This window comes from Cynocephalus volans, chromosome 11, assembly GCF_027409185.1.
Source record: "Cynocephalus volans isolate mCynVol1 chromosome 11, mCynVol1.pri, whole genome shotgun sequence".
Taxonomy (NCBI): Eukaryota; Metazoa; Chordata; class Mammalia; order Dermoptera; family Cynocephalidae; genus Cynocephalus; species Cynocephalus volans.
This window is the reverse complement of record NC_084470.1, coordinates 48,433,130-48,456,474: the sequence shown is the minus strand read 5'-3', so window position 1 is coordinate 48,456,474 and position 23,345 is coordinate 48,433,130. Positions and strand designations below refer to the sequence as shown.

General features: G+C 43.4%; 1 protein-coding gene across 1 annotated transcript in view; it reads left to right on the top strand.

The window, feature by feature from the left end:
• TRANK1 (tetratricopeptide repeat and ankyrin repeat containing 1) overlaps positions 1-22,945 on the top strand; it is an 82,831-nt gene extending 59,886 nt beyond the window's left edge. The window contains exons 15-23 of the mRNA XM_063115320.1: positions 3,047-3,193; positions 3,951-4,107; positions 7,229-7,317; positions 11,355-11,458; positions 11,567-11,699; positions 16,007-16,152; positions 17,491-20,540; positions 21,417-21,515; positions 22,845-22,945. Of these exons, the coding sequence (XP_062971390.1) occupies positions 3,047-3,193; positions 3,951-4,107; positions 7,229-7,317; positions 11,355-11,458; positions 11,567-11,699; positions 16,007-16,152; positions 17,491-20,540; positions 21,417-21,515; positions 22,845-22,945 (4,026 nt within the window). The remainder of the gene's footprint in view (positions 1-3,046; positions 3,194-3,950; positions 4,108-7,228; positions 7,318-11,354; positions 11,459-11,566; positions 11,700-16,006; positions 16,153-17,490; positions 20,541-21,416; positions 21,516-22,844) is intronic.
• Positions 22,946-23,345: the final 400 nt, after the last annotated feature.

Sequence of the window (23,345 nt, the reverse complement as noted above, 5' to 3'; positions counted from 1 at the left end):
AGTTCTAAATCTTTTTTCATTGTAATCTTTTCCTTTTAAATCCTTGCATGCAAATTGACTTCCAGAACCTTCTGCAATGAGTATACTTCCTTTTCTATTGAATTTTGCTAATAAAATCAGATGCATACTCATTAACCCTGGAACTATTTTTGATTTCTGAGGACTAACTTGTTTTTCTAATAATACGTCCATTGGTCTTGGTGAGACTGGGGCTCTCCTAAAAGAGAAGTGGTAAGACTTTGTTCTTGTCTTTTATTAAATGCTAGTTGTATGCTTGTGCCAGTAAGAAGCTCAAGAAGGTCTGGACTTAAGGATTGGCAACTTGTAGTTACCTTTGTTTGTGAAAGAAAAATCCAGTTATTCTGTCTCATTTTGATCCTGGAAATGACAAAGATTTGAGGGTCTTGACCCTAGGCCCCCACCACTGGCTCAATGAATTGCACGAAATTAAAACGATCCCATACTGAATTTTTTGGTAACATCTGTTTCATCCTATGTATAAAATAAGACTTCTAAAAAAATTGTTGCTTCCCAGTGTTGGTGTAATCATGCATTCCCTGGTACAAAGTATACCCCGAGTTTATCATTTACAACCTCCAGACCAAAAGCAAATGAGAGGAAATGCTTTAATAAAAGGAAAGACAGATCACATATGTCCCCAGCCTTACGTGGTCTGGCTACTTGTGTGGGGTTTCTTTCGAGGTGACTGGTTGAAGGCTGTTGCACAGTAATTGCTATTTGACATGGGAAACTGGAGAGCTTCTCCCTCCTTCCCTGGCCTCTTCTTCTACCCCCTCTTTATGTTCCAGGCAGGTACTCTTTTTGCAGCACCTGTTACCTGGGCATGGGTGTGGGTACAGGTGGGGAGGATGCAAGGGAGTCCTTGTTGCCCTGGTTTGTGATTCTTTTCTCTAGAGGATTTGTCGTTACCTGTTCAACCACATGGGCACCAGGGCCATCTTCTGAGATGGGGAAGGAACCAAGGGATGGTTCCATCAAACCCTTCTCTTGCAGGATTTGCCTCATCTTTGTGGGAGGGGCGGTCATTCTCCTAGTCAACCCCAAACTGTCCTCTTTGGAGACTTGGAAGGGTGACTGCCATTTACATTCTGCTCAGTGAGAAGTCCTTTCTTTACACTCATGTGTGAATGAGACAGGAGGGACTTTGTAAACAACTTTTATGGGTTGTCTAACTGACTTAGAGAATAGGCCCCTCAAAGGTAGGCTTGCTAGTAGAATCCAAGCCTTTTCCTTCACAGTTATGGGTTCCAAGAGAAGAATCTGAAAGACTTTAAATGCTGCTTCTTTTATTGCCACAAGTGTTGCAGGCCTGTATCCTTGCTGTAAATGTACGTACTCCTTAAAGGCTTTATCTTGAAAGTAAAACATGGTTGATTCATGAAAACAGGTCAGTCCTATGCCATCTGAACAGCTTTTGCTTCTCTTCCAGCAGTTTTAAAATACATTGTGCTTCCCCAACCCTTTCAAGGTTAGCCAGTCTGCAGCTCATGCTGCTTGCCAGGAGGATCCTCTCAAATGTCAAGTACTTGTATCTTTTCCATGCTTTCCTTGGCAAATAATTTTGTCATCAAAATAGCTTCACAAAGAAGATAGTCATAAATTTGTCTTAAATTTTTTTAAACCTTCTAACTATTTAAATAATTAATAATTTCATGATTAACATCTCTTTTCAGAACATGGCGATTAATTCCATAATTGATTAGCAACATAATCATTCCTATTTAATAGACAGTGTTTAAGGCATTTAACCTGATTTACATAGTTTAAGTTATGGGGTAATTTAAAGCAGGTAATGAACTGTATCCATGTCATCTTTTCAGCATCCTTGAAAAGTTACATGGATGGTAAATAGCACCATCTTATAAGAAGAAAAGTAAAGGCAAGGAGGGTTATTAACTAGCTACTCTCACAAGGCACAGTAAAGTATGAAATCGGAAATTTCTTAGGAGTTTTAGATTCTATATACTGTATGTAATCTGGGCACTTCAGTTTTACTGGAGTCTGCAAACCACAGCCTGCTGGCCAGGTCCAGCTCACTGCCTGTTGTTGTACACCCTGTGGGCTAAGATTGGTTTTTACATTTTTAAATGGTTAGGGGAAAAACCCAAAGGAGAATAAATTCTGTGTCACGTGAAAATTATATGAAATTCAGTTTAGTGTCCGCAATAAAGTTTTATTGCAACATAGCACATTCATTTATTTATATGGTGACTGAGGCTGGTTTAGCACTACAACAGCAGAGTTGAGTAGTTACAAGAGAGAGCAAGTGACTTGCAAAGCCAGAAACATTTATTATCTGACCCTTTAGAGAAAAAATGTGCCAACCCCTGGTCTATAAAGTCACCTTGGTTTTGGGGCTTAGATAATAGAAAAAAATGGGTAAAATACCAACTGCTTATCAAGTGTTGTGCCAGACACTTGATTCCGATTATCTCTTGTTATTTTCTCAACAATCTTGGATAGTTCTGTTATCCCCATTTTACAAAGCAGGAGAATAAACAATATATCCAAGGTTACATAGTTAATGAGCAGAAGAATTGAGATATTAATTTGTTCTGTCTGATCTCAGAGTCTACCTTGCACAGTGTACCCCACAGTACCTACATTTTCTTCCATGCTTGGTTGAATAATTTAGTTAGAAAATTCTGCCACACGTCTTAACTGCTGACCCTAAGTGGCATCTCTTGTTATGAGAAGGGACGAGGATTTCTCTGTCCATACTGCTTGTTGAAAGAGAATAACATCCTGGGTCCTTAGCTTTCCTCCTGGAAGTAGTAGTCACAGATGCCTGGCTTCTCAGTTGTCTTGGCCAAGTGTCTGGGGAATTTTCATGGTAGCTTCCCTGATTCCTGCCTGTGCAACCTGAGCCCCCTCCCATCCATTCTAAGGCCACAGGATGGACCCCTTCTCACAGCTAGGGTTGAAGACCTGGCCCCTGGTGGGGCTCAATTCCCATGAAGCTAAGGGAGGTTGTATGTACAGTTCAAAAGCATATTCTGTTGGTCTTTAATTTGTCATCGCTTAGGCTTACAAAGAATGGAAGATCATCTCTTCATTCACACCTTCATCATCTGACTCCAGAGAGGATACCTGGCCATTGGTTGAAGTGCCCCTGGAGAAACTGAGCTCTTCTCAGGGTCGGTCTCTCATGGTGAATCCAGAAATGTACAAGGTGAATTTCTGCCATGTGTCCGCACACTTATTTGACATGGAACCAGTGGACACGGAAGGCCTGGAAGAGAAGATGAGATGAAAAATGGAGCTTTGCACTTGACTGGGCCTCTTGTACATCAACAACTGGGTGTGGGAGATGGGAAAGGGAGGGGCAGAGACCTCATTGTTGGCAAACTCCCGCTGGGCTTGATGGGTGGGACACTGTTTGAAAGTGGAAGGGGGAGGCTTGTCCCTTCTATTCATCTCTGGAACTCAGCTCTATTCAGAAATTTTGGTGCAGTCAAAGGGTAGGTCTTGAGTAATTTAGTACTAATGATAGTTGTAATGGAAGTGTATGACTGGTTTATTTAAAAATAAATCACAGCAATTGTGTTACATGTAACCATTGGGATAAACTGAATGAAAGGTACACAGGACCTATCTGTACAATCTTTGTAACTTCTGGTGAATCTATAATTATTTGAAAATTAAAACTTAAAAAAATTATAGCAGATTTAAGGGTCATCCTATAGTAATGGTGAGCTCACTTACCTTTTTAGGTGAGAAAGGGGTGGAGTTTCTCATAGTCTCACTAGAGCCATGCTTGTCTGTGCTGTGGCCACACTGAGCTCCTGGTGTCCTGCTCACGGCTGTGGTAGACTTCTCTAAAATCTGTTTTTTTTATTTTTTAAACATCAGAATAAGCCCATTGAAGTGTGTCACATTGTAGCTATAGACAAAAAGCTCATCATCTTTGCCCTCAATCTTATCTTTAGCTTCTCAATGGAGAGCTTAAGCAGCTGTACACTGCCATCACACGGGCTCGGGTCAACCTCTGGATCTTTGATGAAAACCGAGAGAAACGGGCTCCTGCTTTCAAATATTTCATTAGAGGAGATTTTGTCCAAGTTGTGAAGACAGATGAAAACAAAGGTAAAATCTCATTAAAATATTCTCACTGTTGGAGGAAGCATGTTTTTCTCAACTGTTTTTATGGTCAGGTATAAAGGGTAGAGTTTTTTGAAAGCACTTTCCTTTCCAAATCTGAGAAATGAAAGTACTTATTCATTTGCAAAGGTGTGTGGGAAAGTGGAGTTATAGTGGGATTGGGAGGGTTAACTCCTTCAGGGGCGATCTTTTATTTGTCCTTTAAAAGTGAGGGTCATGGACAAGGATTAGAGGAAATAGGCCCTCTTGTGAGAATACAAATTGCTATGAGCTTTTGGACTGCTGATTGGAATACCTGTCAAAATAAAGATTGCACATACCTTTTGACCCAGCAGTTCCACTTCTAGGAATCTATCTAGATATTCTTGTTCAGAATTTCAAAGATACTTGTGCAAAGATGCTCATCACAGCCCTGTTTATATTACGAGAAACTAAAAACATCCACCAGTGGGAGAAAGGCTAAATGCATTTCTTTCAGTGGGATATTATTCAGCCATTAAAAAGAGTAACATGGACTGCTATATACTGATATGGGAAGATGTTCAAGATGTATTAGATTTTAAAAAGGCAAAATTTAAAGCAGTATGGATAGAATGATCCAATTTGTAAATAACTATATTATGCAAATATAAAAACTGTACATGTATATCAATATATATTAAAATGGAATGTTTATGCATGTGTATGTCTGTATGTGTGTATATACAAACACCTACCTAAGTGTCTTTAACTACTAAGCCTACTTCAGTTTCTGAGTGAGTATATCAAAAATTAGGTTTGTGGGAGTTCAGATAGTGAGGGTCAACGGGGTTGTCTGAATCTATTTGGTTCCTGAATTTCACAAACATGTACCAGAAGTTCAGATAGTAAGGGATCCATCAGAAAATTTATCTGTATCTATTCAGTTCCTGATTATGGTAACAGAGGTTTAAATAGCAAAAGTTTGGAGGGAGAACATGCATGTATATACATGTATACACCTATCATTTCTGATACAAAAGTGTTTATAGACCTCTGGTTCTAGGACTGGTGGGCATGGGGTTTTTCAGAGAATGTGGAGACCTTTTACTTTTCACCTTTATGCTCTTCTGTGCTGTTTGTAGGGTTTAATAAACCGAAACCATTATAATGTATTATTTTTACAATTTACAAAGACTAGCTAATTAAAAAAGGAAGTGAACATCTCCTGATAGGATAACTGAGAAGAGAAGTAATTAGCCTTTCATGAAGGAGAAAATTGTTGTCTTTCTTGAGGGTTAGTTATTGAGATGGCTCCTCTAGGCCATAGTTAATTTCTCTAAGGGTAGGGGAAGGAGCAGGGCTTGGCTGCTATAGAGGTTTGCTGGTTTCCTGAGCATTTCTCAGCCTGTTTTATGGAGGCTGTTTCTGGTTATTGCTGATGTCTTGGTTGGGGACCAGGATTAGATGTTCTATTCCTAGGACCTGACTATTGTGGTGTGTGATGGGAAAAATCAAAGGCTTGGAGTTAAAAAACCTGGCTTCTCATGAAAACTCTCCAAGTGTGTAGCCACATGACCTTGTTCAGGTCCCACTTTCTCTCCCTGGGCCTTTACTTCCTCAACTAAAAGGAACACAAGTGGGTGATTTTTTTCAGTCTTTCCCACATACCCCTCTTATTCCTCTTTTATTCCCAAAATATGTTCTGGCACTCAGTATAAGAGACCACCAAGATAGACAATTTTTAAAATTTAAAAATTCGAAGTGAAAAAGGATTATAATTTTTTTTGTGTCTTGGTGGCATTAGGAATGCAAGAAAAAGTGCAGTCTTAATGATGAGTTATAAGTTGCACATGGTAAAGTCTTTCAGCGCACAATCTTTTTCCTCTGTGCAAGGGAACTTGGGATGGGTGCAGAGACTGTGCAATTTGGGTTTCCTTAACATGGCACCTGCAGAGTTCACTGGCCTTGTTCAGAGATTATATATGTTTTTGCTGTGGGAATAAAATGTCACCAGGGCACTAACAGTGCACATGGAGGCAGAGGAAGAGCTGGGAGGTGTCAAACTGTGAGGCTTAGTATGTGTTTTTTCACCTTCTGAACAAATCTGGCATGTCTGCCTTGTTCCCCCAGTTGATATCCATTGGCCTGGGCATCTCTGTCTTTTCAGCTCTGATTTGGCCATCAGCAGTATCATGGTATTCACTGCCTTTCATGTGCTTCGTGAAGCTGTGGCTCAGAACCTGCAGGGATTGTTGCCCATTGCTGGTGATGCTCTGGAGGTTGCAGGATGGGAGGGCTGATACAGACACCAGCAGGCTGTTGAGGACAACAGAAGGGACAATAGCAGGTGGCTGCAATAGTCTGTGTCCACCAATGGGAATGTGTCACATTGCTCACTGTTTGAGGGCAAATTCTGCACATTAGGAAATACTGTAAAATCCTTTCACCTTGATCCTTATTGAAGCTCTGCCTTGGGAGCTTCCTTAGGGCCACTTGGCTTTGGATTTTCAAGGAGGAGTTAGTAATCGCTATCTGTTTTCTGATTTGTAACCATAGAAAAGGTAAGTAGATAAAAATTCAAAAACCAAACCAAATCCTTTCTTACCACCACCTCCTCCTTCAATACCCACATCAACCTTGCTTCGTAAGCTAAAACATATCTTAAGCGAATACTAGAAAGGCAACTCATGTGTATTAGTCTGCTGTGGCTGCCACAACAAAATACCACAGACTGGATGGGTTAAGAAACAAATGTATTTTCTCACAGTTCTGGAGGTTAGAAGTCCAAGATCAAGATGTTGGCAGGTTTGGTTTCTCCTGAGACCTCTCCTTGGCTTGCAGATGGTTCTCTTGCTGTGTCTTCACATGGTCATTCCTTTATGCTCACTTGCCTCTGGTGTCTCTCTGTGTGTCCAAATTTCCTCTCCTTATAAGGACACCGGTGAGATTGGTTTAGTGCCCACCCTCAGGGCCCCATTTTAACTTACTTCTTTAAAGGCCCTATCTCCAAATATGGTTACATTCCAATGTACTGGAGATTAGGACTTCAACAAATAAATTTTGAGAGGACACAATTCAGCCCATAACAACAGGCTTAGATGAATGAATGCCCAGAGAAGTAACCTGCTTTTCTTTTTCATTTTAGACTTTGATGATAGCATGTTTGTTAAGACCTCAACTCCTGAGGAGTGGATTGCACAAGGAGAATACTACGCCAAGCACCAGTGCTGGAAGGTAAGGGGATGGACTGGGAGTCAAGGGATGAGGGGTCTTTGTGATCTATGGCCTCTTCAGGCCTCACAGGCAGATTTCCCACCATCACATTTGTCACCAGAAAAGGTTGAGGGTAATAGTGCTTGTGCCACTTCTTCTGCAACACTAAATCATCCCAAAATGAGGAGAGCTCCCTGTCCTGCTCCTTCCCCAGTCGATGTAGGTATGACAATGCTTCATTCTGGACAAGTGCCAGCATGTGCAGATAGGTATATGAAGGGTCATGGCCTTCACCCCACCACGGAATTTGTCTATTTATTTTTTTCACTCCTGCACTCTATGCTTACAAGCTTTTGCTGTCATCATACTGCATGTTAACACAGTAACAGATTGGTCTCTGGTTTGTTTTATCAAATTGATCAGACATAGACTTCACTGCCAGTCTGAGTCTGGTGAGTGTAGGTTAAGCTTTATCACTTGACTACACTGACTGATTTGCAGCTATAAGCCATCTTAGTGAGCCTGAGCAGTCTTCCTGGAAATGTTATCTCTGGAGTAGACCTCTTGAAATGTTGAAACCAGATTAAAGGGCCCCATTGCTTTCCCCACAGGCAGTATCCCCACATATCACAAGGTCTCTGGTGGGGCACCATGACCATGGCATGTGTGCCTCCCATGAGGTAGTAGTCATAATGTCTTCACCTGCAAGTCCCAAACACCCTACTAAAAGAGTGTTTTTGTTTTGTTTTGTTTTTAGTCCAATTGCAAGAAGTCTGGTCTTAGGATTCTGCAGCTCAACAATATCACCATGGCTCCAGTCTCATTCCATCTCTTAATTGTGTCATCTGCAGCCTGTTAGAGATGTTCCCCTTCATAGTTGCATAATGGCTACTGCAGCAGCTCCTAGCACCACACTTCCCTCAGCAGCATTCCCAAGCAGGAGTGAAGGGCAGGCACTTCTGGATCTGTTTTTTGTCATGGGGTCCCCAGTGGACTTCCTCTTAAACCTCATTGGTCAGTACTAGCTCACAAGCCCCCTCATAGCTGCAAGGAAGTCTGGAGAGCAATCCTGTCTGGCAATTTTAGCCCTTTATGGGAGGCAAGTTCTGCCATCAGACAAGAAATAGAGGAGAGAGTGCTGGGTGTAACTAACAAACAGTGTCTGCCTCCACAGGCATGACCACACAAAAATGCACGTTTGTTTAAGATTTGACTACCCCGGGTAACTGGACAGCCCATGTGTGCAGCTGCATGTGATGCTTCTGAAAAGAACTGGAGCTCAGTTTTGGATAGATCACTTTCTTCTTTCTTTCTTCGCCTTTCCATCACTTTTTGGAAGTATCACTTTCTTCTCTTTCTATGCTTCAGTGTTCATATTAGAAGGGTCCAGCTCCTCAAACCTTACAATAAACGTGTCTGCAGTTTCTCTTGTCACTTCTGAACAAATGTTTTGAGACAGTGATTTCTCTGGAGAGCTTGTGCTCCTGCTCTAATTACCCTTCTTCTCATTGGAATTGCATGGAGTGGGCCTGAATGAAAGTCATGGGAAGCGATGAGTGCAGTGAAACCACAAGTCAGAACTTAACTGAAGCCACAGTGTGAGGTGTCTGTGCTCTGACGTGCCTGGAGAAGGAATGCCCAGAACTTCCCAGTTCTTTTCTGAGTTCTGTCTGCTGTGGCAGGGAAAATGGTTTAGGTCTACAGCTCATATCTGTGGTTTATCATTACCTATTGCTGCTTAACAAACAACTTCAAAACTTAGTAGCTTAAAATAAGTCATTTATGTAGCTCACAGTTCTGTGGGTTGGCAATGCTGAGTTCAGCTGAGTAGTTCTTCTGGTCTTAGCTGGGCAACTCACATGTCTGCATTCAGTTGCTAGTCAGCTAGGCAAGTTTGCTTCTGGGGGTTGGCTGGCTCTTGGCTTGGGTGATGGGGTGACTGGGGTTCCTGGATCATGTGTCCTTCACCCTCCAGCAGGCTAGTCTGGGCTTGTTCACATGATGCCTGAGCAAGGTTCAAAGAGAGTGAACAGAAGCACACAGGGGCCCTGAGGCCTGGCTTAGGAACTGGCCTAGGGTCACTTCTGCTATATCCTGTTGACCAAAGCAAGTTGCAGCCCAGATTGAAGGGAGGGGAAATAGGCAGCACTCTTGATGGTACAAACTGGAAAGTTACACTGTAAACAGGTGTGGATAGATACAAAGAGGAGTGAAGGACTGTGGCCACCCTTAGCAGTCTATTGTATGGGGTAAGAAAAACAGAATTTGTGCTATTGTAGGTTTGGGTATGTCTGCAGAGCATTTTCATAAATATGTGACATTTAGCTACAGAAGTTGACAGAGCCCCCAAATTTATTATAATAAAGTCCTTGTCAAAATTGGAAAGAAATACTAATCATTTGGCTGTTGTAAAATCAAGAATTTTTTTTGGCAGGGTTGGGTGTGGGTGATAGGGAGGGAAGGGAGGTATAATATGGGCAGCAGGTATGGGTATGAAATTGGAAAACTATATAAAATCTTGCCTTTTATTCCCTTTAGAACACTGTTGATGTTACCCATGTGTGTTGCCCATGGCTTTCCAATTATTTATCCCTTTAAAAATACCTTTTGAATGTTTGAATCTAAAATCTTTTTAGGGGAACCAGTGAGAATGTTATAAAAAGATGAGAATGTTATAAACAGATGAGAATGTTATAAAAAGCCTCCTCCTCGCCAGACATTATTTTGACCCTGCTAAAGGACTTCAAGACTCAGGTGGTTTAATGAGTTTTTGGCTGCATGTCAATGAATGTTTCAGAACCACCATACAAGATTCATTCATTCAACAAATACCTGCTGAGCTATGGGCCAAGCATTATGTTTAGATCCCAGGGACATGATGGTGAGCAAAACAGGCACATAGATGAGTGCACAGTTCCAGCTGTTGTAGGTGTCACAGATGAGAGACCAGCTGCTCCCAGAACCAACCGTCCTGGATAGGGAGGCCAGAGAAGCCTTCTTTGAGCAAGGGAGGCTTGAGCTGAGACCTATAGAATGATTGACCTGTAGAACTAACCAGGCAGAGAAAGGATGGAAGAGCATTTCAGTTAGAAGGAACAGTGTGTGCAAAGGCCCTGAGGTGGGAAGGAGAGTGGCATAGGTAACGGGAAAGGAAGGAGGCCCATGGGGGAAGGATGGAGCAAAGAGTATGAGGGGGACATTGGCCATCAGTCCACTTGATCAACAGGTGCCACGTAGTCCCTCCCTTGCCCGCACTGAGACCTAATATCTACATGCTGGCAGAATGTGAACTTTCTGCCTTTGTAGCCTGTGCTTTGAGACATGGTGTCAGCATTCCTGTTTTAGAAAAGCAGCTTTCAGCTGGCAAGGATCGGGGTTCAGGCTGACTCCCCTGTGACACTTGTCTGCCCACCTTATAAGTCAGAAGGTTGGGTAACACAGATCTGCATGCCCCAAGGATCTGGATGTGTTGTGACACCATCTCTGTCCCTATTTCTATCCCCAGTACGTGTACTGTGGCTGTTCTACCAGCACTGCAGTGTAGCCGTTGTAGTTACCAACTTTGTCAAAGCCCAGGAAAACCACTGGATGACTTTGGGCCAATTGTTCCGTGGCTCTGACCTGAGGTTGCTACTATGAGGAGTCTTCAAAAAGTTCATGGAAAGATTTGTATTATTTTTTAACTCCATTTTTCCACGAACTTTTTGAAGTACCCTCATATATAAAACGAGAAGGATGACACTTCTTGCATGTGGCTGTTGGAAAATTAAACAAGAGTTTTACGGTTGCTTGTAAAAATGAGTATTGTGTACCTTTTCCATGGCTTCTGGGCACTTCCAAGAACCTTTGAGTGTGAAGTGTTAGCTGGTATTATTGGGCTTTATCCTCTGAGGCTACTTTCTTTAGCAGACCTGCACCTTCCTGCTGCTCCCTCTCAGATTGGGCTGGGGCAAGACTCAACGCTTTGTCAGTTCCAACATATAATGCATGCTTTAACTCTTGTTCTGTATGTCACCTCCACTACTTTGCTGGGAATCACAAACTTTTGCCTATTCCAGGTTGCAGCCAAGTGTTACCAAAAGGGAGGTGCCTTTGAGAAGGAGAAATTGGCCCTGGCCCACAACACTGCTCTGAACATGAAATCCAAGAAAGTCAGCCCCAAGTAAGTCTCAGGATCACTTCAGGTTTTCTCTGATGAGAGCAGCAGGTTAAATATATTGATGTTAGGTCTACATTCCATGGAAATACTGTTTTGTTTCACTTCCCACAGGGAAAAGCAGTTGGAGTATTTGGAACTGGCTAAGACCTATTTGGAGTGCAATGAGCCAAAGCTGTCCCTTAAGTGTCTGAGCTACGCCAAGGAGTTCCAGCTCTCTGCCCAGCTATGTGAGAGGCTGGGCAAGGTATGGCCCCCAGCCCACGGTTGCTCCTGGGAGAACTGGGCTTCAGTTGAGCAGACTGTGGAACAGGCCCCTCAACCTCTGCTTTTGGCAGGAAGGGGCTCCAATCCTTCAAAGAGGAAGTGGCTATCCTGTTGACTAGAAGTATAGCTTTTCTTTTTCTACTTGCTCAAGTTTCTAGAAGGCTCTGAAGACTGTGTGGGTGTCTGTACCTCCATGTCTGTGTTAATGTTCAAGGCCTGATATCAACTACATTTGGTTTGCACCAAATGTTCAAACCAAAGGGCAGATAAGTTTTAGAATATTCCTTCATTCTCTTTCTATGTGTTCATAGTGTGGAATTGGCTTGAGTGAGTGGCCGGGCATTTACATGGTTGTTTTCCTATGTTCCCAGTAATTACTCTAGATCTGCACTATCCAATCCAGCAGCCACATGTGGCTTTTTAATTTAAATTTTAAATTAATTAAAATGTAATAAAATTAAAAATTCACGTTCTCAGTCTCTCTAGCTACATTGCAAGTGCTCATTGTTATAGAACATTTCCATCCTTGCAGAAAGCTCTGTGGGACATAGCTGCTAGTCTAGAGTGCAGTTACTCACAGTGGTCAGCAGGCTGGCTGCAGGCCACAGACTGTTATTTGTCCGCAGCAAGAGTATCACAGAAGATGAAAATAAGCAGTTGGAAACTTTTATAGCCATTCAGCATTGCTGTGACATCCAAGTGGTGACCATTTTCTTAGTGATTCATTTTTAATGTATCAGTTGTAATGGACTGGAAATTTAAAACAATCTGGCTCTTCATTACAGGGAGTTGGAGAAGCCATGCTTGAGAGTGTCTGGCTCTAGGCTGTTGCATTTCTCCCTATGTCAGGTTTTATGGCCCTCTAGTAGGAAGGTGGGTTTCCAGATCCTCAGAACACCCTGTGCATTGGGAGGGGTGGGAGTAGGACCTAACAGGAAGTTTGAAGTGTGGCCTCAAGACAGTCTCAAAGAGCATAAGGCTCTCCTGATGCTACCTACCTTACTGCATGCTTATTATGGGATGTGACTTGTAGGATGTGGGAGATGGGTATGGAATAGGGATACTGGAGAAGACGTTTCAGTGTGGGTGGAAGTTTGGGTCCTAGATTTCAGGAACTAGAACAGTTTTTTAACCTGTCCAAGTTCCTTAGCCCCTGCCCTCCAATTTTCAGTGCCACCACTTGGACCCTGATCAGTGACTACAGGCGACAGGGATAAGTCTGTTGCTTTCCCCTTTTTGCCTACCAGTGCCTGCCATAACTGAGCCAGAGACCCCTTGTCCTCTTACCCACCCTGTCCCCCTAGGCCACTAAGCTCTGTCTCAGAAAGTGGGGTGGAGGGAGACCAGGAAACCCTTCTAAGTGTAGCCCATGCTCCCTCCTCCAGGACTTTAGCACCTTCAAAATGTGGAGGCCATCCTGCTCCTGGAGGCACAGTGTTCCTTCTTTCCTTCACTTCTACAGACTTGGCCCCGAGATGCAGCTTCATTTACCTTCTCTCACCAGTATATCCTGGCAGCTCTAAACCCTAGGTAGGAGAGTCTGGTTTCTTTCCTCGCTCAGGCCCCTCCCTAAAAGGGTGATCAGCCCTCAGGCAGCGTCAGACTTCTTGTGGTCTTATTACCTGAACTGACAGGCAAGATTCAAGTTGACCAGCTTGGCAGCAACCTTCGCCTGAATCCTCAGGGCAAATCACCTGCTTGTTCCCAGCCCCCAATGTGTGCTACTCCTAGGAAGAAATGCTAGTGCAGGTGCTGTGGGTGTATAAGATTTCCTTTCAGGGATTCTCGCACCTTGCTTGCTTTCCACCTCTCTCTGGAGAGCAGCTTGGTTTCCCTGGAAACCTCTCTAGGCCATTGCTGTGGATGGCAGGTGGGGCGTCCTCTCAGAGCAGAGGAGGCCAGAGTGGGGAGCTGCTGCTTAGAGCCATGCCTCTCCTCTCTCCCTTGAATTGGGCACATAATGGCACCTAATGGGACCTTAACTCACACACAGGGATTTTTCTTCTGAGTAATCATCACTGTCAAAGAGAGGAAAAGAGACAGGGTGGTTAGATGTAGCAGGTATGGGGTTTTATGATGTAGCTGAGATTGGTCTAGGAGCTCCCTGATCTATGAGGTCTCTGGGTTCAGCAAGTAGAGTTATGAAATTAAATATTCCACAAACAGGTAGACCCCTTTTCTGTGCCAGGCACCGTGGGTGCTGGATGACCAGCAGGTAACAGAGCAGAGGCCTCCACCTTTGCAGATCTTCCCTTTCTAGTGTGGGAGAGAGAAAACTAAGTGAGCAGGTAGTATATAAGATGTCAGTGGCGATAGGGCTAAGAAGAGTCAAGCATGGGAAGGGGAAAGAGGGTGTCAGGGGTTGCTGTTTTAGACAGAGGGGTCAGAGAGCTGACTTTTGAGCATAAATTATGAGAACAACAGCTGTATGGCATCACAGGCCAAGAACCTCACAGGCAAAAACCCCAAAGTCAGAGCATTTTGGTCAGTTTGAAAAACAGCAAGGAAGCCGGCTTGGTGAGAGCACAGTGAGGAGGGCAGACATAGTAAGGTGTGAAGGAGAGGGTGGCAGGAACAGACCAGGTAGGGCCTGGCAGTCATGGTGAGGACTGACTGTGTACAGCATGTTGGGGTCCAGTGGAAGGTTTTCACTAGAGGAGTGACATGAAGCTAATTATATGGATGCTCTGTTGAGAGGTCTGTAAGGCAGCAAGAGCAGGAGCAGAAACGCCAGTTAGGAGAGTCTAGCAGCGGCTTAGGCTGAGAAGATGGGGCTTGTTCTGCCACATTGGTGCTAAGTATGGTGGAATGGGGTCATACCTGGGAGTTGACAGGATTAGCTGATGGGCTGGGTGGGAAGTCTGGGAGGAAGAGGAGTTGAATACACTCTTCTACTCGTGACAAACCCACCCCCATTGCATTTTATTTTGTTCATCCTCTTCCTCTTCACAGCCAGTCTCCATTCCCATTCTCTTCTCATTGTCAGCCATTCTAATACATTTAATGTGTCTTCAAATGCATGCATTATTGAATAGTAAATAGTGGTGTCTTCTATACATATATAACTTCAGCTTATCTAAATGGCATCTTGTTCTGTTTTTTCCTTTTTCCACCCCCTGCTATAGTGTTAAAGTCTGGCCATGTTTCTGACCACTGGTGTTTTTACAGAGTGGGCATCCTCTACATTGACTTACCCACTTTCCTAGTGATGAATGTCCAGGTTGCTGCTAACTTTGGCTGCCACACACAGCACATCTCCTTAAATTCCTGTGCCAGACATTCTGCAAGATGTATTGCTAGGAGTAGGCTTGCTGGCCCCAGGGATATGCATAGACTTCATTTCAGTATAAGTACATCCACTTTGCTTTCTAAAATGGTCATACCATTGTGTGCATGATGTTTCCGTGTTCCTCACATTTTCAGCAGATTAAGATTTTCTAATTTTTGCAAACCATATCTCACTGTGGTTTTAATTTGCATTCCTTTGATTATTAGTGAGGTTGATCATCTTCATTTATTTGTTAGTCATTCAGGTTTCCCCTACTACAAACTGTCAATTTATATCCCTTGCCTAGTTTTCTGTTGTTTCCAGGAAAGTCTTTTTCTTATGGTTGCAGGAATCTTTTTATATTCCAGACCCCCCCCCCGCCCCCGCAGTCCAGTCCAGTAGTCAGTAGCCACTTGTGGCGGCTATTTAAATTTAAATTAATTAAAATAAAATAAAACAATTAAATTTCCTGGTTGTACTACCTACATTTCAAGGGCTCAATATTCTGATGTGGCTAGTGGCTAGCAGATTGGATAGCACAGATATAGAACATTTCCACCTTTACAGAAATTTCTGTTGGACAGTGCAGATCTAGATGTTAATATTTGGTTCCTATTAACTTTATTTCATGTGTCATTTGTTGAATAGTTTGGTGTAATCAAATCCACCAGTTTTTCTCCTGAAGTTTGTATGTTTTGGGTTTTGTTGAGGCCTTTATTTACTGCAAGGTCACAGAGATATCTTCATGCATTTCCTTCAATAGTTTCCACATTTAGATCTTTCATCCACCTGGAGCTTACCTTAGTGTATGATGTGAGGTTGGGATTTAACTTTATTTTTCTCCCTATAAAGAATGAGTTTTCTTAATATTATCTACGTTTTAGTGTTTTTAACTGGATTCTAACAAATAACAGATATATGACTATCTTGTTTATTATTCATGGTATTAGTTTATTTTTAAGATTAAAAGGTTATGTTGTACATACTGTAAATAAAAGTAAAATTCTACTCTGTCCTAGATAAGAGATGCTGCCTATTTCTATAAACGAAGCCAGTGCTACAAGGATGCTTTCAGATGCTTTGAGCAGATTCAGGAGTTTGATCTAGCTCTTAAAATGTACTGCCAAGAGGAGCTTTTTGAAGAAGCTGCTATTGCAGTGGAAAAGTAGGTGGTTTTATTCTCTCCTATCTCCCTTCCTTCCTCCCTCTTCTCTGTGGGGACAGCTTGCCCTTGGTGGTGTTATCATGCTGCTTCTGAGGTGGTTTGACCATGTGCCCTCCTTCCACTTAAGTAGTGGCCTGGGTGCTGGGTCAGGAGCTCCTTGAGAGCAGGACTCTGTTTTCCATTCCATTCCAGAGCTTTATAAGCTCTGACACAGTGTCATGAACAGAGGGGGTTGATGAAGATAAAGGGTGTGTTGTGAGTATGTATGTAACAGGATATACTTCGATCAGCAAGATAAAGGGGAGTCCTTCAGAGCTTCATTAATCTCACACAAATCCAACCACATACAAATGAGAAGGGTCACAAGTTGGATAATAAGGGGAAGACTAATGTAATTGCTGATGTGTATACAACCCATTTCATCCTTTATCGTTAATCACATATCAAACTGAACAGAGTTTTATACCTGAAATGCTTTTAAGAAAGCTGAAGGTTGTGGACAGGGAAGTCTTTGGCTAATGATATACCGATATTTTGTATAATTTTTTTTTTTTTAATAAATGAAAATATACTGAAGTCCCCGTTACAGTATTTCCTTATGAGGGAGCATTTTCCTGACTATTTTACATAAAAATAGCAGCACTTCCCACCCTACCTTCCAGCACTCCCTATCCCCTGTCTGCCTCTTTGGTTTATTATGTAGATTAAATGAAATGTAGCAGTTGTTACTTTAAGTGATGATAGTTAATGACACTCACTAAATATTCTTGTCAAACCTTCCTCACTCATGCTGAGCAACCATATTCTTGTCTTTGTAAATTTATAGCAAGACATACTTTTTAAAGTGGTGGTGGTGGTTTTGTTTTAATTTATGTTAATAATCTGGTAATTATTTTCATGTACTACAATAAAGTCTAAAGCATGCAAAAAAAAAAAAAAAAAAGAAAGCTGAAGGGATTTTTTTCAAGGATAATTTTGACTATGCATAAATTTTGCCCTATAGATTGACTTTCAAACTTAACTCCCATTTGTTTGAGTTGCAACTCTACTATATTTCATCAATTAAGCACACTAATACCTGATATTTTTGAAAAAGAATTTATTATGATTTTACTGATAACAGGGTAAAATGAAACATTTATAAAATGTTCAAATGTTTGATAAGTTTAGGTCCTATTTTGCAATATCTACATGTGAGAATTTTATTCAAGTTGCTCTGTGCTATAGTTTAGAGGAAATTGTGTGTGTGTGTGTGTGTGTGTGTGGCTGGCTGGTATGGAGGAAATTTGTATTGACTGGGTGATAATAAGTTGGCATTTGCAACCTTTGTCTTTGCAGATATGAAGAAATGCTAAAGACCAAGACCCTTCCCATTTCTAAGCTCTCCTATTCTGCTAGTCAGTTTTACTTGGAAGCCGCAGCAAAGTACCTGAGTGCAAATAAGATCAAAGAAATGATGGCTGTCCTCTCAAAGCTAGACATAGAAGACCAGCTGGTGTTCCTGAAGTCTCGGAAATGCATAGCAGAAGCTGCAGACCTGCTGAACAGGGAAGGTCGACGAGAAGAGGCTGCCCTGTTGATGAAGCAACACGGCTGCCTTCTGGAGGCTGCCAGGCTCACTGCTGACAAGGACTTCCAGGCCTCATGTCTGCTCGGGGCTGCCCGCCTCAACGTGGCCAGGGATTCCGACATAGAACATACCAAGGCCATTCTGAGAGAAGCACTTGATCTCTGCTATCAAACCAGCCAGTTGTCTGGCATTGCTGAGGCCCACTTCCTGCAGGGAGTAATCCTGAGAGACTTTCAGAAGCTCAAGGATGCCTTTCTCAAGTTTGACACACTCAACCACTCAGCCGGAGTGGTGGAAGCACTCTATGAAGCAGCCAGCCAGTGTGAGGCTGAGCCTGAGAAGGTTCTGGCCTTGGCTCCAGGGGGCTTGGGAGTCCTCCTCAATCTTGTCCGGGCCCTCAAAAGAGTGACTAACAATGCTGAGAAAGAAATGGTCAAGTCTTGCTTTGAGTTTTTTGGGATTTCCCAGGTGGATGCCAAGTATTGCCAGATAGCTCAGAATGACCCTGGACCCATATTAAGAATAATTGTTGACTTGGATTTGAACTTGAGAGAAAAGAAAACAAAAGACCATTTCTTGATAATGACCGACCAGGTGAAATTAGCCCTAAACAAACACCTTCTGAATAGGCTGTGTCAGATCACACAAAGCCTGTTTGGGAAGACCTACCCAGGGGTCTGCATGAGATTTATTGTAGGCTTAAAATGTGAGGATGAAAACTGTGAAGACTTTCACAGGCCTCTGCGGCGTTGTGAGGCCAAGTGTTTGGTTCAGTCGAAAATGCACCTGGTGGCAATCAACGGATTGCTTTTGGAAGCCAAAAAAGTATTCCCTAAAATCTTAGCTGAAGAACTTGAAGAAATTGATTATATTTTATCGACAGATATGTATGGTCTTTGCAAATCCTTTCTGAATGTCCTCTTCCCTAAGCATTTCCATCAGAGAGTGTTGTCAGAAAACCCCATGGCATGCAAAGAAATCCTCAAACCAAATTACAAATCTTTCCGATTCTACAGGTTTGCTTTGAAAGAGTACATCCACTTTCTGTTTCAAAACGAAAGGGCACGCACCCGCCGGGAATCCACAGACCTGTGGCTGAGTGCCATGCAGGCTTTTCTTCTCTCCTCCAACTACCCGGAGGAGTTTGAAAAGCTGCTCCACCAGGAGGAAGACAACTACAACAGGGAACTCAAAGCTCTAGAGTCTGAAAAAGAGGAAAGGGGCAGGGGGAGAGGCAGCAGGATGAAAGGAATAGAAGGGAAATTCGGTATGCTGGTGCCCAACAAAGATGATGAGAGTATGGAAAAGACCCACCTGTGCTTCATCCGGCTGCTAGAGAATTGTATTGACCAGTTCTATGTGTACAGGAACCCAGAAGACTACAAGAGGCTCTTTTTCCGTTTCATGAATGTCCTTGTCAAGAGGTGCAAAGAACCGCTCATCCCCAGCATTGGAAGCACAGTGGCCCTGCTAGAGTTCCAGTTTGTCCACTGCGGGGTGGTGCTGGCCCGCCTCTGGAAGAACGCCATCCTGTGTCTCCCCAAGAGCTACATTGCGCTCTTGCACTACTGGGAGTTCCTGTTCAGCAAGAAGGACAAGGAGCTCGGGGATGTGTTCTCCATCATTCAGGAATACAAACCGAAAGACGTGACAAGAGCTATTCAGGATTTCCGGTTCCACCTCTCCTACCTTGTCAAGGTGCTCTGTGGCTATGAGAATGTGAACTTCAATGTCCTGCTTGATGCCTTCAGTGAAATAGATTATGTGGTCTCGGGTGAGGCTGAGAGGACACTGGTGCTGTGCCTGGTGATGCTAGTGAATGCCAAGGAAGTCCTGCAGCCATACTGCAAGCCTCTTCTCTACCGCCACTTCCAGGAGCTCGAGACCAGGCTGCAGCTCATGAGCATGGACTGCCCCAACCAGGTTCCCGAGAGGCTCCTGAAGGTGGTGAGGCGGGTGTTGATGGCAGCCAATGTGAAGTCCGTGGCTGAGGCCCTACAGGACCTGCTCTTTGAGCGGGATGAAGAGTACCTGATGGACTGCCACTGGCGATGGGACAGTGTGCACACCAAAGGGTCTGTGGTCCGTGGCCTCTATCATGAGGAGGTCAAACTAAACCGCTTGATCTGTGTGGACCCTGTGGACCACTTTGCTGAACCTGAGTGTGAGTTTGGTCAGGAAGAGACAGATGAGCTGGCATTAGAAGACCGAGACCACCTCCTGGCCGCCATTCTTTCCCAAAAGCAGCGGAAGGCTTCTATCCAGCGGAAGCTGAGGAGAGCATGCCTGGTGGTGTCTCTGTGCATCAGCTGGAGGAGAAGAGTGAGCACGCAGGTGGAGCACCTCAGGGAGGAGGCCCGAGAACCTGGGGCTGGAAACTTCAAAAAGGCTGATGTGGACAGGACCCAGTGCGACCTGTGTGGAGTGAAGTTCACCCGCAGCCCTGAGAGCTATTTCAGCCCCAGCAAAACATTTGAGGGAGCTGCTTCAGAGGCTGTGGTCCTTTTCAGGGCTGAGCTGGAAGGGAAGGAGTGCCTGGAGAGGAACAGCGAATCTTATGAGCAGCACATCTGCCTAGACAGCCACCAGAGGCAGCAAGTGGCCTACCAGAAATACTCGGAATTTTTCCATGAGAAGGTGGACCCAGCCATCGACGAAGGAAAGCTGGTGGTGCAGGACATCGAGCAGAGCATGTGGATCCGCAGTCACCTAGGCTCTGAAGAGCACAGCCACATGCTGCAGAGGAAAGTCCAGGAGCACATCAAGAGAGTTTTGGATATGGTGGAGGACCTCTACAGGCGGAAGGCCTGGGCTGGTGGTAAGGGCCTGCTGAGATGAGGGCCTAGATGTTGTTAGACCCAGGCTTCGCGAACGCTTCTCAAAGTTTAGTCTTTTTGTAGTGACGTCTGACTTGGGAATGACGGAGTCTTGGCATTAGCATATATACATGTGAGGAATGTGTATTCTCAAATTACAGAAAAACCACATTATTTGGACCACACCTTCCCCAATCAAAAATTTGTGTTTATCTTTGGCGGGGATGGTTTCTCTGGCCACTACAAATGAAAAAATGGTTTGCTGACTAATTCTAAAGAGAAGAGAGAGAATCTTTAAAATCTTGAGAAAACTCGTGAAGGTTCTCCATATTCATTCATTCAGTGATCATTTCTTGAGTACCTGCTATGTGCCAGACCCTTGACTAAGATCCGGAAGTACATAGCTGATCTATTTCTTTTAGGAGGCTCCTTAAGTCATACGCTGTGTGAATCTTTGAATAATAAGAATTCTTATGTGGTCTTTGAATCAGATTTTCCCCAGCTTCCTTATTAGTTATTTCTTAGCAACACTGAATGGAAGTTATGTATAAAATTAGTGAAATTACATATTTAAAAACATTCTATAATCCATACATTTTCTCCAGTTTAAGGTTTAATAACATTTTGAACACAAGCTTCCTTGAAAGGTTTACTGTTGGCAGTCTCTACAGACACACGGTAATGGTGTCAAGCTATCATTTAATTGTAGTCTGTATTTGTGACAGCAGAAGTTGGCTTTGGGTCCTTACCCTTGTAAGGAGGGATCTCCGCAGAGAAAGCACAAGTGAAGACTAGTTCTTGGAGGTGGAGCTTTGGCTCCAGTACTAGGTGTGCTAGTCCCTGAAGCTGCCTCTTCACTCACCCTGTTCTTTCTGTAGCAGAGGCAGCGATGACTCGGCTGGTCAACATTCTGATCCTGTCAGTCAGGGATGCACGGGACTGGTTGATGAAAACAGAGCTCCGCTTAAAGGAAGAAGGTAAGAAGTCCTTTACTCCAGGGACGGGTAATGCTTTGAGTCCTGTGGTTCTCGATACTGCTGGCTCCCTGGTGAATCTGAAGGGTGGCTTCCTAGTAATGTCAATAGTGGCCCGTCACTGGAGCATCACCTCCAGTGAGTTAAATTATGAGTGACACAGCATATGAGTTTCCCATCTGATGGTAAGCGCCTTTATTCTGGGCTCTCGTTAGTCACTAAAAACCTGTTTTGCTGCTCATGAACTGTTAGCAGAGGTGACATTCAGTCCCTGCTCAAACTCAATACAGTGGCTCCTAAGGATAGACAAAGTATTACAAAACCATCCCCTGATAAATATGTTTGCCTGTGTCAATAATTCATCTAAATTGATGGATATTTATTGAGTGTCTAGTATGTATCAGTGCTATTCTGGGCCTAGAGATACCCCTGTGAACAAAACAAGCAAAATCATTGGGGAAACTTGCATGCATCTTCCTACAGAGGGTTAAAGCTTGTGTGGATGGAGTGAGTCAGATTTCTTTGCTGGCAGTCAAAATTGTCTTGCCAAGTTTTATGTGATCTGGAATGTCTTCCCTCTTGCCCATTCCAACTGCTGCCCCTCCCAGCCAGACCACATTTCTCCTACTCTAAGTACTTCGCCAACCCCAGAGTCCTCCTATTCTACATGCTGCTGGAAAATCCAGACCACACAGCTGGGGAAAACTTGAAGAGACTTGGCCCAAATGTCTGTGCCAATAAAAAATCTTTAGCTTATAGTCCCTTCTAGGAATTACAATTTTTTGATTGTTTCAAAAGGAAGATAATTGATATACCAACTCAGGCATTTGGTTGAGTTTAGGTTTTGCTTGATTTATTTGTCACTTAAAGGGCCTCTGATGCCAGAGGAACCAGCCTACAAAAGAATTTAATTCTGGAGAAGGGTGTTTACTTTGGCTCTTCTTGGGAAGCAATATCGGTGCTCTAAGGAAAAATTCTCTTTCTTCAGCACCCTGGTGGAAAGCTTTATTTCTTTAATTTAAAACAATGATTACAGAGACATTAGGTTTTATTTTTTATTATTATTTATTTATTTAAAAGATGACCGGTAAGGGGATCTTAACCCTCCACTTGGTGTTGTCAGCACCACGCTCTCCCAAGTGAGCTAACTGGCCATCCCTATATAGGGATCTGAACCCGTGGCCTTGGTGTTATCAATACCACACTCTCCCAAGTGAGCCATGGGCTGGCCCGAGACATTAGGTTTTAGTAGGATGTTATATTTTACAGTGGAGTGGGGGGAAAAAAAATCACCATTCTGTACTTTGTTTCTGTTTTTTGCTCTTTATACAGGTATCGTTCAAGAAGACAATTACGAAAATGAAGTTGAAGACTTTGGTGAACTCCGTCCTAGAAAGCGTTCGCGGAAATGTGGAAAGCAGAGAAAATACTAATGTCCACACAGCTGCCGGCTCCTAAACCTTCAGAACATTCCATCCTGACTTAGAATTCTGAGTGCTGGGGCAAAAGAGGAAAAAAATGTGAATTAGCATTGAAAAAAAATGTAGGGGAGTCTAACAACACCTTTGCTTTTTGTACTTGTTATTTCTCTTTCAGTGGAAGCTTAGGGTCTAATTGTTCTCTCACCTGAAGGGACCTTGGGACTCCTAACCCAAGCCCCCAGGCTCTATGGCTCATCCCCATCATGACATACATGAGTCAGTAGTAGGGGACTAGGTGTTTAAGACAGACATCCCTCACCTCAGTTGCAGCTGCTCTGGGCCAGAAAATCCCTCTACAGAGTCCCTCATCTCCTGCCTCACTGCTGCAACCTCAAGTCGTACAAGAGCTGTG